Source organism: Bactrocera neohumeralis, chromosome 4 (assembly GCF_024586455.1).
Source record: "Bactrocera neohumeralis isolate Rockhampton chromosome 4, APGP_CSIRO_Bneo_wtdbg2-racon-allhic-juicebox.fasta_v2, whole genome shotgun sequence".
Classification (NCBI taxonomy): domain Eukaryota; kingdom Metazoa; phylum Arthropoda; class Insecta; order Diptera; family Tephritidae; genus Bactrocera; species Bactrocera neohumeralis.
This window is the reverse complement of record NC_065921.1, coordinates 28,831,507-28,851,213: the sequence shown is the minus strand read 5'-3', so window position 1 is coordinate 28,851,213 and position 19,707 is coordinate 28,831,507. Positions and strand designations below refer to the sequence as shown.

The window sequence follows — 19,707 nt, the reverse complement described above, 5'->3', positions numbered from 1 at the left end:
GGCAACAATTTTTTAAAGATTTTGCTCCAACAATCTACTACTATTACTTCAATCCACCCCAGTCCCAGGTTTTCTCTGTTGTTGTTGCTGTAGCGACAGAATTCTGCCGCCCGGTTTTCTCTCTACAGAAGTGCAGTGCAGGGATAAGAATTCGAGTTACATAGCACAGAATGCTGTGAGAAAGCAATAAGAAAAGCTCCGGTTCCCACGACAAACGATTTCCTCATAAAAACTAGAACAATTACTATTTAAATTAACTAATTTGTAGGTCTGTCATAGAGCTGTCGGATTTATAGCACTTGGCTGAATATAAATCCTGGCCGTTCCGGAATTTTACATCCTGCATAAGGTATATTAAGCTTGCCAAGATATTCGTTGTACGGAATCCTTTATGTTTGTGAAGAGTATTATATTTTCTTGTTTTATTATTTATTGTTCGGCCGGTCAAAGGATTGTCGTAAAGACATTAAATATAAAAAAACATAATTCTCGCTGAGGACAACTCAATAAGCAATACATCGGTCAATATTAAAAAAAAAAAAACAAAAATATTATATTTTCCCTCCGCGCCTCATAACTTCGCATACTTTTTTATCATTTTATCATTTACTTATGCACAAACGCACACACACACTATAAAAATTAAAAAGTAAGAAAAACAAATAGGAAAGAAATGCGCGTACTAGAAAGCGCAAAATCAATTTTACTTGTTCAAACTACAAAACGCACAAATGTTATTAAATTACGGTACTTTTCATAATTATTTGTTTTTGTTGTTTTTTTTTTTTTGACTGCCCAGGACAGCACTACTACGACGGCAAACACGTTCTAACGAAATGGGCGAATTTTGTTTGTAGTTGTTTTTGTTTTTTTGGATGGAATGGGGTTGGGCGGAGTTTGGGAATGTGTGTGGAACGTGTGTTAACTACAATAAATTACAATCAAGGGGTCACAACGTGGCTGTACAATGTGATTATTTTTAATTTATATGTAAGTATGTATGTATATGTATGTATGTATGTCATATTATATAATATAATACGTAATTATGTAATATGTATGCAATTGCAATTCGTTTGTTCGTTCTATGAAGCATACGTGTTTTTGTTGTTTTATCTTTTCGCACATAACTGTATATGCGTGCTGCATGACTTGACTGTTTGTGATTTCTATGCTTCTCTCTCTAGTTTTTTAACCTCAAAATGTTTACTCCGTTCGAGTGTTTGTGGCGCACGCTACGCGCGGCATTTTAGCAACGCAGCTGACATACAAACATACGCCTCGGTTGGTTGCTGCTGCTGCTGCTGCTGCGTTGCCACTTAAAATGCTGTTGAGCGTCGCTTGAAACGTCTCGTGTTCGCATCGACGGCGGTGACGTGTGCCGTGGCCGTGGCCGTCACCGTCGCGACATTTGCTGCGGCTGCTGTGCTGGTTGCACGCAATTTGGTGCATGTGCGCGTTGGTGCAGCAGCTCCTCTGCCGCCATGTGCTGCATTTGTTGGTGTCTTTGCTGCTGCTGCTGCGGCACCAGCTGTTGTTGTTGCGTTTGCAGTTGTTGTTGTTGCTTTGGCAGCAGTGGCTGCTGTCACCAATGTGGATTGCTTGCAATTAGCCCAGCGGTGCATTTGATGCGAACATTTTGGATATAATCATTTGCGTGACGACGCGGCGCCACCGACGCTGGCCAAGGATTCGCCGCGACTCTTTGAGCGTGTCATCATGCTTGTGTCTAGGGAGATTCAAGAGAAATATTGTGTGTAATAACTGTATTTTAGTTAGCGTGTGTGCGGTGGCGGTCCGCTGGTTACCTTTGCTGTTGCTTTTCTCCGCTTTGTAGGCGCGCATGGCCTTGCCACGTTTATCCAATATCAACTTGTCGTAGCGCACAAAGATGCCATGCTTCGGTTTGCATTGGAAATATTGTATGCCCTGCACGGTGCCGTCATTCTTGCCCGTCGGCGTGTCCAGCTCAACGCCGATCCAAGTGCCAGCTTGGAAGTGTGTGTTGCCGATGTAGCTGATGACGCCGCTCGTGTTGTAGGGACGTATTAGCACCGACTCGCCAACTAGCACCCAGTCGGGTAGAGATGCATCGGTTTCTGCGAGGAAACAAGAAAAAAATGTTTGGTTAGATAAATAAAAGTTTTCCATACGAGGACTTGAGTTCGATAGGCCAGTTTGTATGGGAGCCAAATGCTGTATTGGTTCCTTATCGGAACTCATTCCCATACCAACTAATGAACAGTTTTGTGAGAAAATGAGGGGTAGAAAATGTTTGATCCACATCTCAAAAACGGATAGAGTAGTTCGTGTATATACAGACAGAAGGAGCGACGGACGAAGGGACATGGCTAAATCAACTCAGTTTGAATCATTTATGTATGTATATATGTATACTTTAGGGTCCCTGACGTTCCCTTTTGGAGATTCATGAGATCTCGTGATCTCTGTTTGCTGAACCAAGGACAAATCGACTACTTCTCGACCGACGGTGACGTTCGCGATTACCAGTCGCCTGAAAAGTTACTCAGCCTTACAAAATATGGCGATCTTATCGAGATTCCAAGCATTCCACAACTAATTTGATTGACCAATCTATGGAGACCTGGAAACTGGTTAAGTTGGCATTTATACCGAAGACCGGAAAGAGCTCTCATATCGGTGCCAAGACTTTCAGACGTATTAACCGAACCTCGTTTCTGTTGAAAACTTTGGAGAGACTCATGGGTCTGTAGATTAGAAGCAGAAAGCTGAGGGGTTAACTGTTAAGGGCTCAACATGCTTACATCAAAGAGAGGTCGGTCGGTACTGTTTTGCACCAATTAGTATTATGGCTGCAAGTTTAAGTTGAAAGAACCTCAAGCACCCATCTATAGTGTTCGCTGTGACAGAATGGTCCTGGCGGAGTGGCGTAGTAGTACCGATAGGTCAAGAGGGGCAATCCGCAAAAGCAGGTACTCACAGCTTTGGCTCTGCGTGGTTAACTTTAAAGAACTCGAGAAACGAGGCTGTCCGGTGACAACCTACGCTGACGACGTTGTTCTTCCTGCCTTTCCCCTCATTCGGAGGCTCACACCTTCTACCTAAATATTGAGGCGGAAGTAAGGAAGGGATTGTTTGCTTTATACTGCCGAAGAGGAGCTATAGGAACTAAGGACTGTAGACAATGGAGCTATGTACCTATGACTCTCATCTTCTGAGGTGCAAATAGGCGAGAGCTTTCCTAATCGCACTAACTTCGGTAAATTAAACCAAAAAATATTAAAAAAAAAAAATAGGAAAACAAAAGCTCTCCACTTCATACCTGCATCGAGTTCCATGCTGCCGGTCATCGACACATTCAACCGATCATTGGACGCCGTCAATATGCCCTCCATTTGTGCCACGGAAGCACGTTGCAACTGCGCACGCGACGCACCGCCATTATTGTTGGTGCTTATGACGCTGCTGGACATGACGTTGCCACCACCTTGTGGTGGTGTCTTCTTGCGACGCACCACTTTGCCGGCTGGCAGTTGGCCGCGTACAATGCCATTACCTTCTAACGGTTGTTGTTGCTGCTGCTGTTGTTCAGCTTCGTTTGTTGTTGCTGTTGTTGTGTGATTTATCGTCTCATTGCCATTTTGATTGTCGGTAGCGATGTTGTTGCTAATTAATGTTGCTGTTGTATTTGTTGTATTCTTATTATTCTCACTATTGTTGTGATTGTTAATTAACTTGGCCGCTGTTGTTGTTGTTGTTTCGCAATTGTTGTTATTCTTTAGTTCAACAATATCATCATCGTTTATGGTGTTTGCCACATAATCACCGTTATCCGCCACAGCATCCATCTCCATATCCATCTGGGTATTGGCAGCGCTGTATTGTGCTTTTGTTGTTATGTTTGGCAGCTTTGCATTTGTGTTGTTGGCCTCATTGTCGTTGAGTGTGTTGAGTGTTGTTCTGATTTCGTTAGTCGTCTCGGCGTTTGTTGCGCTTTCCGGTGCTGATTTCTGTTGTATTTGTGTTGGATCGCTTTGGTCGTCGTTCATCGTCGTATGTGCTGTCGTTGTTTGCGCTGGCTGTTGTTGTTGCTGTTGATTCTGCTGTTTGTTATTGCCATTTGCCTTTGGCATGTCTTTTAGGAATGGATTGAAGCGTGTTTGCCGGTTGGGTGGTGAATTCGAATGATAGTCTGCAGGGAGAAAACATGATAAATATGGAATTTAGAGAAGTAACGGTATTCTTTAATCAACTCTTTTTATACATTACGGATAACTTATGAGTTATTAAGAACAAGTTATAATATCGAACAAAGAGGTTATGTTTTCAAGAGAAAAGTGAGGTTAGGAACAGGCCTTATTAAAAAAATTGTTGTTGTTGTTGTAGCGGCAAAAATCTGCCGAGTTGACAGTCTTTGGGTGGATAAAAGTCCGGATCCGTTCCGGTTATGTAGACCTGACTGTCGTGGGAAAAATTGTATACTATTTTTATGTTCTTGCAACATGTTGCTATAGAGTATAATAGTTTTGTTCACCGAACGGTTGTACGTAACACCTAAAGCTAATCGAGATAGATATAGGGTTATATATAAATTTCTAAATGATCAGGACGACGAGACGAGTTGAAATCCGGTCCGTGCAAGCTAAGTAACTTGAGCAAAAATGGAGATATCTTGATGAAACTTGGTAAGCAGGTTCCTTAGTACAAATTACGAGTTCGTAGATGGACGTAATCGGACCACTGTCACGACCACAAAAGATCATTAACCGAAAACCTATAAAGTGCCATAACTACGCACTAAAGTAAGATATAAAACCCTAATTTGGAGGATATCGCAGTAGCAAGGAGCACCTGTGGGCAAAAAATATTGAAAAAGTGGGCGTGGCCCAGCCCAAAATAAAGTTTGGTGTTATCTATAAAAGGAATCAATTTTTTTATTGAAGTCCTTTTTTTAACTACAAGTCGATGTAATAACTTATGATCATATACACGAAGTAAAAATTTTTCAGAAGAAATACTTCCTAAATTAATAATTTTTATACAGATACTTCTCGAATTGATGAACTTCATCAAGACGACAGGATGGTTCAGAGTTGACAGAGTTCACACTATCAAGGGATTTTAGTGACGGTGGGTTCACAATGGGTCTACTTAAAGCCTATGTACGTGCTCAGACATCGCCATGTTGTTCTTGTTATTTAAGTCATTGAAGTGGTAGGTTATCTAACGGTAGGTTCAGTAAATGGACTAATTCGAAAAGGTTTAAACTGCAATCTCTCGATATTCCGTTTTCGTAACCGGAAAGGATTCGGATTTTAAACTAGTCAGAAATTGTCGATTCGGCAGCGTAATCCAAGGTCTTGAAATTTTCTTTCAGAATCAAACTTGAATATATAGCCGTCGAGTCTCTATTGAACTCAACTCAATATACAACCACATCGAGAAGAAGAAACCATTAATGGACATGGTGTTTTTATTGTTGTAGCAGAATTAAGCAATTATCAGACAATTTCGGAGAATGTTATTATAAGAGCCAACGATTTAGTGTGTTTAGTGGGCCGGTGAAATCATCGGTTCATAGTTCTTCAAAAATGATGGGAAAGTAAAAATGATGAGAAAGAAAGAAAATGGTGAGAAAGTAACCGTCAATGATAACCGAATATGTGATGCCTGAAATTGAAGCTCATGATCTCGGCATTTGATTTGAACAAGACGGCGCCACTTCCCACACATTGCATCAATCAATGGATTTATTAAGAGAACACTTCGGTGAGCAGATAATTTCAAATTTTGGGCCGATCGATTATCCACCAAGAACGTGTGATATCACACCGTTAGACTTGTTCCTGTGGGATATGTAAAGTCTAAAGTCTATGCGGACAATCACGCTTCGCTTCAGGCCTTGGACCAAAACAGTTACCAGTCGAAATGCTCGAGCGAATCAACGAAAATTGGACTTAACGGATGGACCATCTGAGACGTAGCCGCTGTCAAAATTTGAAAGAGATCTTCAAAAAATAAATGCCAAAGAATGCTCTTTCGAATGCTAATTTCTTTTTAGAAAAGAAGGGAACCTCAAAATGGATCACCCTTTCGAATCAGAGATACACACATTTAAAAGTTTTTCATTGAAGAACTTGATTTAAAAAAATGCGAAAAGAGCAGCTTCTTGGGGAGAAAAAGACGTGTGTAATGGTTCAGCTCAATATTACAACAACTGAAGACTAGATCGCGTATATTCCTACAGACAGACGAAAATATAAACATAGGTAAGCACACGTTGTGTGTTACAAACTTCGTGACAAAGTTAATATAGCCTATTTAGGGTATAAAAACGGCGAGAGAGCGTTTTCATATTAACACAACCCCGCTGACGACTCACCTGGTGTCTCATCAATGCTCATTGAACGCATAGAAGCGATATCATCATTCGTCAAATTGCTGCACGAAACCGCCTAAAATAAAAAAAGTAGTTAGTAATTACCAGCTGGGCAGAATATAAAATAATATTTGGTGAAAAATTCAACTAACCTGCGAACCATAGCCGCTCGATGTGGACGAACTCATGCTGGGCGTGGCCAGTCCGGTTAAATGCTTCATATTCGCATTAGCGCTGGACGTATAACTTAAGTAGCTGTGATTGGAATGATTGCTGACATCCATGAATGAGTCCATGGTCTTCGAGGCGGTCAGGCGTGAACGTGTATGATAATTATTCTGTTGATTCTTCTCCTGCTCGTACTCGTTATTGGTGTATTCCGAGTCGCTGTAGCTGTCTTCGGGCTCCTCGGCGAGTGCACGATGCACGCCGAGCGGCTCTTCGTGTAGTGTGGTCATGCGCATGCCCAATAGCTTGCTGGTAGCCGGTGAAGCTGTGGGTTGAATGGGTGTAAATTAGCGGTATTTATTAACGGGTGTGTGATAATTTGGTGCAAAGTGGCAAGTGTGAAAATTTAATACGCTTTTTGACTTAAAAGTAAATATTTATTTAAAGTGATTTTTTTTTTGTTTTAGTTTGACACCTACGCTTGGTCGGCGGATTGCGTTGATTGAAATTCAAGTTCAAATTCAAGAAAGTTGGACGCGCTGCATTCCGAAATGAAAAATTGCATTTGTTATTAGTATTTGCTTAATATATGCATGCATACATATGTACATACATATCACATATGTATATACATATATACCACATATATATGTATTGTTGTTGGGGTTATGGCGATTATTCTTCATATGTGTGGCAGAAACACAAAAAACTAAACTAAAATCACTTTGCTTTTGTTGCGGTGAACTGCAGTGGCATCGACAACAACAACAATAACAAGAACAGTAACAAACTAAAGATAACACACAACAACAATTCAAGGCGAAATTGGTGCGTGCTGCAAACAAACGCTAGAAAATGTTGAATGTTACAAAGTGTTCAAATAAATTTCCACTAGAACTCAATGACGATAAATTAAAACTGAAAAATCTAGATTTTAATGCTGAGTAATAACTAGAAATGCTAGAAACGAAATGCTACAACAATTAAAAAATGTATGCGCATACTCAAAATGGTTAGGTCTTTGCTGAAAGACTAAAAAAAACTTGCTGAAATTGAATTACAACACTGAGGTGAATTCTAAATTTACACCGAGGTGACTTCTAAAATTGTGGTGAAATGATGCTCGATATGTTGTTTTGGAACAAGAAAATTTTTTTAATTCAAATCATAGTTTTGTTTATACACAAAATATAGTGCCAAAGAGTATTTGGCTGCTGACCTTGAGTCTTGACCTTTTTCCCAAAATAACGTTTAAAGAATTTTTCGAAATGTTATGCAAAATAACACAACTGAGTAAGATAAGATAAATATATGAGGATTGCACCGCGACCCTAGATCTATTGTGCCCTCTCCTAAGTCACAACGACCCACCTAGCCCCAGCATATTGATAAATTCCAATATACTGCCAGGTGCTAGTGAGGTGATGTGATCTCTATTTGGAAACATGGATCCAAAGGGCTTTATCCAGCGTCTGCAGACTGTGCTGTGCAATCAATTAGCAGGTACACTGTAGGTTCAGGCTCCCTGTCACATGTTATATAAGAGCTTCTTGAGCTAACAGTGGCCAGTGTAGAATGCGACAAGTAGCCCGAGTTTGTTCCTAGGGAGTTTGATTACATATTACGTGCTGCGGTCTTTCAGATCTATACAGATCTTTTCATGTTTCTCAAGCAGATTTTGGTCAAAAATATTATAAAAATTTTCGAAATCATTTTGGTTCACTCCCGAGATAATCATTTATTGCCCAGTTACTATTATATAGCTATATTGTAGTTCGGAGTTTCGAAGGCACAGTGATGTATTTTTACACCAATTTCTTCTAAAATTTGTTACTCAATACTCTTGCTTATTACGAGCGAAGACCATAAATAATTTAGATCTGCAAGTGATGGAAAAGAAATTATGGTGGACATATGTAAAACTAGTAGGAGCGATATTAACCCGTCCTTAGGTTAAGAGGTCGATCCCAACAGAAATCTAACTTTGACAGCTTCGAACGCCGGAGACCGCGTCTATGGCTTCTGGTTTGGCTGCTGAGATGTTTTAGCATCAGTCGTGGAAAGGATGAACAATGGAGGAAAAAGTGCCTAGATCTTGCCACTATACGCTCTTCCATACAACTTTGACAACTAGCGTCCGCCTATCGTACAGTGTCTAGTAAGAACCCAACGATTGCGGCAAAATAAACTTTGCTAAAGGTTTAGGTTTAGTATAGATATTTTGCCAAAAGGTTATCGCAGGTGCATAAGAGCCAGCGAATTTCCATATGAGCAAGGCTTTGCAGTTGCCAGTTATTCCGCTGTGACCAGACATTCAAACAAGTCTGTAGGTGAAGTAACTTGATGCTATTTCTAGGGAGAATAGACTCCTTGACTAGCTTTGAGCGCGCAGTTAGCAAGCTCAGCGTCAGTATTGATAGCCGTGTGCGGAAGGATGGAGCCATGTGTTGTAGTTCATGTAAGTGAGGAAGGTTTATAGACCGCCATTCACTTGAGAGTGAGTGAGGAGGGTGCCGCTGTCACCCCCGCCCAAGAGATGCGATGGACGGGATAAGGACTGAGGCGAGTAGGTTCTTATGACATTTACTGCAGTGGCCATATAAAGGAGCGCAAATTCAGTGTGAGATTTGTGCTGGATTAACGTTCAGCCACAATCCGCATCAAAGCGAAGTTTTTCAACTTATCTCTGATTTGTATCCACGCCTCGACGGAAGAGAAGGACGAAGTGACCATGATGAGCGCTTGGAGCGCACCTATGAGAGCTTTCCCCGCCACGATTTTAAAATCGTGTTTGGCGACTTTAACGCCAGGGTGGGCAAAGAAAGTACCTTTGACACAACAGTCAGTAAATTCAAAATTGGGTTGAGGCTGATCGACTTCGCCGAGGCCCGAAATATTGAAAAAGCCACCAACCATATCGATCATGTTGTGATAGACGGAAGACACGTCTCCAGTGTTTTAGACGTGCGTACGCTCCGAGCTCCTAGCATTGACTCGGGCCACTATCTTGGTGCAGCGAAGATACGTACCCGTCCCTGTGCAGCAAAAAACGCACGTCAACGAACGCAGGGAAGGTTCGACGTCTTGAAGCTGCAATCACAACCGACAGCTAAACGGTTTTCTACTTGCTTATAAGCGAACTGTGGGACGGCATTTCAAGCTTCTTACGTACTGCTGCAAACGAAACCATTGGTGCGTGAGTACGAAAAGCTTAACAAGCTGTCCGACAAGGATAATGCTCGAAAAAAGATGAGGTAACAGAAGGTTTCAAGACCGGAACATACCCTTGTATGTAATGATAACCCAGAGTTGATCTAGTGACTGATGTCCAGGGCATACTGAAATTATGGTTTGATCGAAACTATGAAATGACATAGCAAGATTATAAAGGTTCAACGATATTGAATCAAATCGCACATTAGAGCTAATTGAGGCCAAATCTAAATTACCTAACAAATTATAAACCTTGCCTGGGGACGTGAAATATTTTGACAAAATTATGCAGGTTTAAATGTTTTTTAAAAACCCGTCAAAATGAAATTTAAAATTTCAACCGTTTCAAATTTCCCGTTAAACCCCCAGGTTGATGATAAGGCCTCACAACACTGCCTACAAGTGTCATTTACAATGTCGACCTAACATTTATCGTCACATAAATCATAATCAATCAACATATGTAATAAATTAGAGATATGAGTAATTTAATACACATAACGGTATGTACTAATAGATGTAGTTCTCGCTTATTTACACCGATGTGTGATTTGACACTAATGGTGTAATGGTGAATGGAGCTAACAGCAAACTAAATTACCGCAAATCAATAACGTTAGAAGTCGGTAAATACGAAAAGAAGAGGAAAATAAATTTATTTGCATAAATATGTAAGTAAATTCGTTACAAAAAAATGTTTCTATTTTTAATGGTAATTTCTATGATTTATGAATATTACGAATTGAGCGGCAAAAACAAGTCGAACACGACGACTTTTGACTGCAATTTCATTAATAACGGTATTTGCAATGTTGATTGCTGAATGGACGCTGCAATGCAAGTTTTGTTATTGTTTTGTGTATAATGGTAGACTGAGCTGGCCTAAGTATCACCGAATCGATATTTGTTGTATGCTCAACGGCACAGGTAGACTGACAGGTATGGCTGTCGCTCGGGTATGTTTATAAGTTCGGAATTATTTATCAATTTGCAGGCAAGTAATTGTTCGTTTATGACACTGACAGTGACACCGCAACCCATTAACCGTTATAAAAATGGTTTTTCATTAATTAAAAGGCAATTAACGCCAGCTATAATTAATTTTATAGCAAAAGCGTACACATATGTTATTCCTTATGCGCTCGTTTTCGCCGTTACACACACATATGTATTACAAACAAACTTATATGGTGCTAAAGGATTTTGGGTTGCTCGTAAAAATTGTATAGCAATTGCTGAATGGAGCGGAGGGGGGTTTGGGGTTCTTGTAATTAATTGCTGACCCATAAGCGCACACACATTTACATTTAACAGGTGCGTGTGTGTGTATGTATGTGCATGTTTGTTTACAGTTATGACGGATTACAGTTTGCGCAACTTGATTGGCTGGATTGTCGTGTTGATTTACCTTTGTCCAGGTAAATAAAACTCCCTTGCACTCATTTCACAATGATTAATTGGCGCAAAGAACACAGAAGAATGTAAGGGCATAGTAATAATGGGGGTTCATATGCAAGTTTATATGTATTCGTGTATATAAAAGATGTCCTTCAGCTAATATAAACGTTGACCTTTAAAGAAATGCAGCGAATTCAAGTTGAATATGGTTATATTGGTTCTATAACTATATTTGTGCGATTTGCGAAGCCCGAACGCATTATATTGCCATTGCTCTAATATTCCAAAATTGCACTGAAGAACTACTTCCCTTCTATGTCTTTATCATTTTATTATCTCATATTCTTGTAGAACCCCCAGAGGTGATCTAGTGACTGTTGCCCAGAGCATATTAAATTGAATGAATGGAACTTCTGCAGCATGCCGAAGGGCAGTGAAAACATGACGCCAGGAGATGGTGAACCCGATTACCATGAAGAAGTTCGAAAAGCAATCATCCGTGTGAGGAACAACAAATCGGAGAGGGCCGATGGTTTGTCGACAAAGCTATTCAAATACAGCAGAGAGCTGATAAGGAGCATCCATCAGCTTCTTTGTAGAGTATGATCTCTGCTCAGTCCACAAAATGAGACATTCCATAAGCCGCGTCAATTACCGTGGAATAAGTCTTCTCCACATTGCATATAAGGTTCTATCGAGCATAGTATGTGAAAGACTGAAGCCCACAGTAAATGAACTAATTGAACTTTATCAGTGTGGCTTTGGGCCAGGAAAATCAACAATTGACCAGATATTCACAATGCGTCAAATCTTGAAAAAGACCTGTGAAAAGAGAATCGACACACACCACCTCTTCGTCTATTTCAAATCTGCTTTTGACAGCACGAAAAGGAGCTGCCTTTATGCCGCGGTGTCTGAATTTGGTATCCCCGCAAAACTAATACGTCTGTGCAAACTAACGTTGAGCAATACCAAAAGCTCCGTCAGAATCGTGAAGGACCTCTCCCAGCCGTTTGATACCAAACGAGGTTTCAGACAAGGCGACTTCCTATCGTGCGACTTCTTGAATCTAGGGCAGGGGAAAATAATTCGAACTGCAGAACTTAATCGGGCAGGTACAATCTTTTATAAGAGTGTATAGCTACTGACGTATGCCGATGATATTGATATCATTGGCCTCATCTACCAAGCCGTTAGTTCTGCTTTTTCCAGATTGGATAAGGAAGCGAAGCAAATGGGTCTGTACAAGGCGTCACTGTTGACAGTCATAACTTCGAAGTCGTAGATAGTTTCGTCTATCTTGGAACCAGTATTAGCACCAACAACAACGTCAGCCTTGTAATCCAACGCAGAATAACTCTTGCCAAAAGGTGCTATTTCGGACTGACTGGACCATTAGAAGTAAAGTCCTCTCTCGATGAATAAAGACCAAACTCTACAAGTCACTTATCATCATCGTCCTGCTAAATGGAGCAGGGGCAAGGACGATGACAACAGCTGATGAGTCGACGTTGCGAGTTTTCGAAAGAAAGAATTTGCGGAAGATCTATGGTCCTTTGCGCATTGGCAACGACGAATACCGCAGTCGATGGTACGATGAGCTATACGAGTTGTAAGACGCCATTGACATAGTTCAGCGAATTAAGAGACAGCGGCTACGCTGGCTAGGTAATGTCGTCCGAATGGATGAAAACACCGTACCCACGACAGTTGGGTCTCGGGTAACCGGAACGGATCCGTATTTTTATCTGGCCAAGGACTGTCAACCAGGCAGAATTCTGCCGCTACAACAACAACAACAACAACAATGAACGAAAACACTCCAGCTCTTAGAGTATTCGAAGTAGTATCCGCCACGATAAGCAGAGGAAGAGGAAGATCTCCACTCAGTTGGAAAGATCAGTTCGAGAAGGACCTAGCTACATACATACATACACTTGGAATCAGCGAAAAGGAAGAACGACTGGAGCGCTGTTGTAAACTCGGTTATAACCGTGTAAGCGTTATCTACGCCAATAAAGTAGAAGAAAGCGAATTTCTTCGGCATACAGAATTATTTTGATGCAAATTGACAATAAACTCCCATGGTAAATAAATAATTTTGATGTTAAAAATATATGTATGTATAAACGATTTTAAAAAATAAATTTTCAAGCAAAAAAAATTCAAAAACAAAAAAAAATATTTACAAAAAAAATATATAAAAAAAAAAAAATATTAAAAAAACAAAAATGAAGTAAACAAAAAACATTAGACTTTATTTAGTTAAAATGCAGCTATAAAACAGAGTTGCCAACTACAGTGTGCTACAATCAACTAACACTAATTCGGCTAAGTGCTCAAATAATCAATGCAACGACATTCATGAGATGAGATGATGGAGGCGAATAATGCATAGACACCAATGGGTGATGAAATGACTCGAATGCGGGTACGAACGAAAGGCGTACGAAATGAGCGGGAATTAGAGAACTCGTATGCTGGTTATGTAGACACTAGCTTGCAACTGCGATAACCTGCGCTTCTTGAGGTTAGTTTCAATTTAGATATTTATAGAATTTTTGTTTTTTTTTTGTAATTTTTACACTGACAGTACATACAAACGCTATGTAGACAAGTGAGCGCTAAAAGGTAAGTGTGAATGTATTAATTTTTTTTTTTTTAAATATGTTTTTACGAGTATGTCTGTGTGTACGAGCACGATGACGCGCACAACTCGGGAGGATAACTAGTTATGTACTAAGTATATAGCAACTGGAGTTATACACATACATATGTACATATTTATTATGTTCGTGGTGTGTATTTATATAAGTTTAAAGTTGTTTGTAAGAAAATAACGGTGCATTAGTAAGAAAGAAGAAAGAGATGGCACATCATACGAGTGTGTTTTTTGACAGTTACGACGCGTTTGATTTGAGTTGAGTTTGTTTTGTTGTTGTTGTTTTTCGTGTAATTGCTTACTAGTAAACAGTTAGTATGGCTTGTAATGTTTCAATTTGTTTTTGTTGCTTTTAATAATTTTCGTTTTCTTACGCAAAAGTTGAATATTTTGAAAAAGTAATGTATAAAAAATTAATAACTGTAAACCAACGTTACAACAAATTCAAATCAATTCAAATTAGTTAATACTGTAATTTTTGCATTGTGAACGAACGAACGAACGAGCGAGCGAACGAATGAACGTACGAACGATTGACGATTGTTGTTTTCGTAACTAATTGTTTGTTGCTTTTTTGCTAGCTGCACGCTAATAATTGCTTTTGTTGTTTACCTGACAGAATAGAGCCTGATGTTTTGGGTGAATTTATGCGTTTGATTAGTTGGTCGATTGGTTGGTCGGTTGTTTTGGTTGATTGGAAACAGAAACAACGTTGTATTAGAAGGAGGTTTCAGGTTTCGAATGAATTAAACGTACAAAAACAACCAAAAGTGCGTTAGAATAGCGAGTTGTAGTTACATAGTTGTTGTAGCAGTTGTTTTTTGATTATTTTAATTTTTTTGTTTTAAAAGTTGGAGCGGAGGAGCAGAAGTAGTAAGTACAATTGCAGAACGCGTTTAAAGAGAGCGATGTTAAGCGGTAACAAAGAGATAGAAAGTAATAATGATAAAAAATAAGTGTTAAAAAATTTCAAATTAATTATTTGAGCATTGAAATTTGCTTAGATTTTAAAATTAATGCAAAGAAAAGCGAGTTAATGGAAAAAAAGTTAAATGACATATAATTCTAGTTTAAGTTTGCTAGGTTTTACAATTTTTGAACAAAATTTTTTTAAACTAAATATTCTATGTACTTATAATGTTTCTGATTATAAAAAAAATATTTTTTAACTTTTTTTTATAAAATTTTATAATATAATGTCCTAATTATAAAAAAAAAAAATTTTTTTACCCTTTTTATAATTAGACTTATGACTATTTCTTATAAATAAAATAAAGCGCGAAACTAAAGCTACTAACTGATGTTTGGAATATGTGTTGAGAAAAAAGATTAACAATTAGATGGGAAAGTTTTTAAAGGGACTTCAAAAAAAATATAAAACAAGAAATGTTAGTTTCGACAGCAGCTAAGCAACTTAGAGCAAATATTTATAACTATGGATATTATACCGATAATCTCTGCCAAATTTTGCGTGGATATATTGTCAATTGAAAAAGTTTTCCTTGCAAGGACACTATTTTCATTATTAGATTTGTATGGCAGCTATATGCTATAGTAGTCCGATCCGAACAATTTATACGGAGATTATAACTTTAATCAAAATAATAATCTGTGCCAAATTTCGTGAAGAAATTGTGTCAAATAAAAAAGTTTTCCCTGCAAGGACATGACTATTTTTTATTACGCCGCCTAAATGTAGGCAACAAATTCTTGTAATTTTGCATTTTTATCAGTAAGATGCGACAAATAGATAAGGATTGCCACGCGATTATCAGACTATGAATTATTATTTTTTGCGTGGCTAATAAATTTTTTTGAACTATAAATAAAGCTTTATGGCTACATTCTGATTTATGTAGCTCCTAAATGTAGGCAACGACTTATTTTGGAAGTGTTCAAACATTTATTTAGAGCAATAATGTAGATTATATGGCCTTTTAAAACGAGAAAAATATATAAAAAAATTTGCTTTTAAAATAAAAAAGCGGTGGTCTCACATATTTATTGCGAAAAATTTTAAAATATTATTTCAGAAAAAATAATAACCTGCAAATAACTCGGTTATATATATTTTAGTCTATAAACCTTAGAAGACTTAAGAAGAGGCTTATTCATTACTTCTTACTTACGCCTAGATGTAGGCAGTACAATATAAAATAAAGCGAAATAGTAAATTACGGTTTCGTGTAATTTAAAAATTATTTGAAAAACTGTACTTTTATATAAAATAATTAAAACATTAACATTAAAAAATATATATATTGAATAACTAGCATTTTTTTTAACTAAAAAATCTTTTCTACAATATCTTATAAATATTTTGAAAGTAACTCGTTTCTTGAATACCCTTAAGCATTTAACATAAACTTTTTTTTTATAAAATTTCAAATATTTTATATACTTTAATTTTTTTTTAATTTTCAACTGCATCGTTATAAATGTTTTTGGAAATCTATATTTTTGCTAATTTTTCGATGAATGAAGTAAATGTTTTGAGATGTACGATTTTGATGGACTTGATACGTTAAAATAATTACTTTTAATTATAATTATTTATTTTAGTTTTTTTTTTGTTTTTATTTGCAGAACAAGAAAGCAATTCATCAAATGCTTTAGCGAAATTTGGAAAAGCTGCATAAAAAACGGGGAAGCGTGTACATAAAAAGTAATGATTTGCAAAAGCACGTTAGCTATATATGTATGCATATATTATAACGGTTATACGTATAAAATATGAAAAGTGAAAACGTACAACTCAATTACAGAGTGTTCTTACGGCAATCTTAAAAAGTGATTTTTTTTCAATACAAAATTTTTTACTTTGAAAACTGCTGTGGCAGGAAAAATGATGGGGGATAAGGTAATTGGTTGATAGAACTGTGTGTAGATTGGCTGGTAAACCGTTAGCAACTACAAATTGCATTTAAAATGTAGGATATATACAGAAATAGCGCAAGTAATGGATACTACAGAAGTTGGGTTGGGTTGGGTTGTTAATGAGCGCATATTACTAGTGTTGATAATCGAAAAGTGGGATTAGACATTATTTTGGCAGAGATTTCGACTTAATCTTGGGTTTATTAGAAGATCGAACTATGTTGTTGGGAGCAGGCAACACAGAAAAAGGCAATCTTTTTAAAAATTCAAACTACTGCAGCGACTCAAACTGCCATGAAAGTGTTGCCAGGTTAAATAACTCTACAATAAGAAAAGTACGAGCTGGTACGAGAAGCCAAAATCACACTAAGTAATTGAATTAAGAGTTATTTTTGGAATTTGTGACATATAATCAACTAACTTTCGAATAAGGAAACGATTTTTTCTCAACTTTAAGCATAATCCACGAAAAAAAAATATTTTGTAGAGTTACATTTACAAAAAAATTAATGGTAGTACTTAAAAGGGTGGTTTTGTGCTACTTTTCAAAGCTTTTTAATTTTTTCGAAGTGACAATAATTACTTCTCTACCATTGCCACTGACATTAATTCAACTTTATACAAAAAGTAGACTTTGAAAGTTAAACTCTCCAATATTGAACGGCCGTTACATATAAAAAATCTAAATGACGTTATAACCTGGTTGAAACCGACTAGAACACGCTAAGTTTTAATGAATACTAACATGATAAAAAGCAGTTTTACATAAAAAAAAAAATACTATGATTACTAGGTTGGGACCTAATATTTAAAAAGAGAAAATCTAAATTAAGAAATTGCCAGCAATTTTTTTTTTTTTTTTTGTCGAAAAATGCAGTTTAAATTTTGCGCACAAGCAAAATTTGTAGCTACAATTCTTACATGATAAAAGTGAAACCAGAAACTAATACGTTAAACTAAAAATTACGCAAGTGGCAAATTTTTGTAGAGTTGCTTGTCAAATTATGGGTGAAAAAATACAAATTATGCACGAATTTGCGTGTGAGCAAAAGGTGTAAGAAATTACAAAAGAAAATTTAAAAAAAATTAATAAATTAACAAAAAAAAAAATTTATAAAAAAATAATAATAAAAAAAAATTCTAAAATTATAAAAAATATTAAAATTTGATCAGCGCTTGCGTAAAGAAAAAAAAAACATAAATAACTCGACTACAGTTAAAATATTATAAATTGAAAATAGCGCTGTGCTTGAGCGCACATAAAGCCATTCTTACCAATGCCAAATGGTTTGCAAGGCGGCTCGTCATTGCTGCCCTTGCCGCCAAAGCTGTGGCGATTGCGTGTGCCAAAGTCGCGTATGGCTGGATGTGCTGAATGACAAAAAGTAAAAAAAAAAATAAATATAAAAAATATGTATAAATATATTCCAAAGCATTTCTATAGTTTTTAAGTACCTGGAAACTTGGAGTTCAATGTTTGATTGTTGAGATCGGCGAAGGACTCGGAGCGTCCCACATTCAGCAGCGACTCCATGGACGCATCAAAACGCATAAGCTGCACAAGAGATTTTCAAATGGAAACAATATTTAATTACATATTATTTATTATGTAATTTCCTTCAATAAAGTACGCTATTTATATGTGACTACATAATATAAATTGACTACTTGCTATAAATAATATTATCATATTGATAATGATAATAAAAAAAAAACTAGATACAACTAAAAAAGGAAACGGGTTTCTAAAAAGTTTGTGTACCAAAGTAATTAGTAATTAAATATAGTTAAAAAGAATGAAACAAACACATACATACATATAAAACACACACATTTAAAAGTGGCACATGAAAAGTGGATTCGAAAGTGCACCTTTTGGTAACACTGAAATTTTCGAAGTGTCGAATATCAGTATGCTGTTGTTTTTCACATTTTTTCCTTTTTTTTAATTGGTGATTAATGTGTCATTTGCATTTGTGCTGCTGTGGTGAACGCTTACGAGTAAAATTTGCAACTTATGCCGAGAGTAATTCAGTAAACTAAGTAATTAAGTAGATAAAGTAAATACTTACGGTTTTTAATAATTTTTAAAGCTATTTTTTCCAAATTATTATGTATATATCTTCTTCTTTATTGGCTTACGCGTTATAGCCGGTATATATCGATTAAGTAAACAAAAAAGAATTTAGCGAAGATTTTTTTTTTTTCAAAATAAGAAAGTAGTTTTTGGCTACCAAAAATTATAAAAAAAAATTGTTGTCTTCGGTAGCACCAAAGCTATAGTACCCTACAGAAATACAAAAGATTTCTTATAAGATCTTGATTCAGTTTGTACTGCAGCTATATGCTATAGTTATCCGATATGATAGTCCGATAGTCTGTGTCAAATTTTGTGAAGATATCTTGTCAAATAAAAAAGTTTAAAGACAGCTATATGTTATAGAAGTCCGATTTGAACGATTTGAATTTTTTGGGAGGTTGAACCGTTACCTCGGACAAAAATCCGTGCCAAATTTCGTGAAGATATCTTGTCAAATAAAAAAGTACTTTATTCTGATCATTCAGTTTCTATGGCAGCTATATGCTATAGCAGTCCGATATTAGTGGTTTCGACAAATGAGTAGCTTCTTGGAGAGAAAAGAACTTGAACACAATTTCAGATCGATAACTCAAAAACTGAGGGACAAATTCGCATATATACAGACAGACGGACATAGCTAAATCGGCTCAGCTGCTGATGCAATCAAGCTGGTCATTTACATATATATATGTACATATATACTTCTTGGCAAACTTAATATACCCTGTTGAGGGTAGACAAGTTATGTCGACTGACAATTTGCAAAACCGCAAAATCGCAAATTGTTGTTAACAGTCCATGGTCAGTTGAAACTCAGTGTCTGTTGGAGATTACTTTAACCTGAGTGTAGGGTAAGCGGTAGTTTAACTAAGCATGTACTAAGTCACCTGGTAATTTGTATATATTTTCGGCAAAATAATGTATAATAAATTTTTAATAATTTTTGTA

General features: G+C 37.0%; 1 protein-coding gene across 9 annotated transcripts in view; it reads right to left on the bottom strand.

Moving 5' to 3' along the window:
• Positions 1–1,011: 1,011 nt before the first annotated feature.
• LOC126754992 (kinesin-like protein KIF13B) overlaps positions 1,012–19,707 on the bottom strand; it is a 71,017-nt gene continuing 52,321 nt past the window's right edge. For 5 of the 9 annotated variants that reach the window (XM_050467234.1, XM_050467232.1, XM_050467237.1 and 2 more), the window contains 9 exons: positions 18,135–18,234; positions 17,955–18,050; positions 14,415–14,429; positions 7,009–7,068; positions 6,514–6,854; positions 6,365–6,437; positions 3,305–4,174; positions 1,809–2,099; positions 1,012–1,729 (listed from right to left, as the gene is read on the bottom strand). In XM_050467234.1, the coding sequence (XP_050323191.1) occupies positions 1,650–1,729; positions 1,809–2,099; positions 3,305–4,174; positions 6,365–6,437; positions 6,514–6,854; positions 7,009–7,068; positions 14,415–14,429; positions 17,955–18,050; positions 18,135–18,234 (1,926 nt within the window). In that variant the 3' untranslated portion in view covers positions 1,012–1,649. The remainder of the gene's footprint in view (positions 1,730–1,808; positions 2,100–3,304; positions 4,175–6,364; positions 6,438–6,513; positions 6,855–7,008; positions 7,069–14,414; positions 14,430–17,954; positions 18,051–18,134; positions 18,235–19,707) is intronic. The other 4 variants (XM_050467239.1, XM_050467240.1, XM_050467241.1 and 1 more) reach the window with 2 other exon arrangements.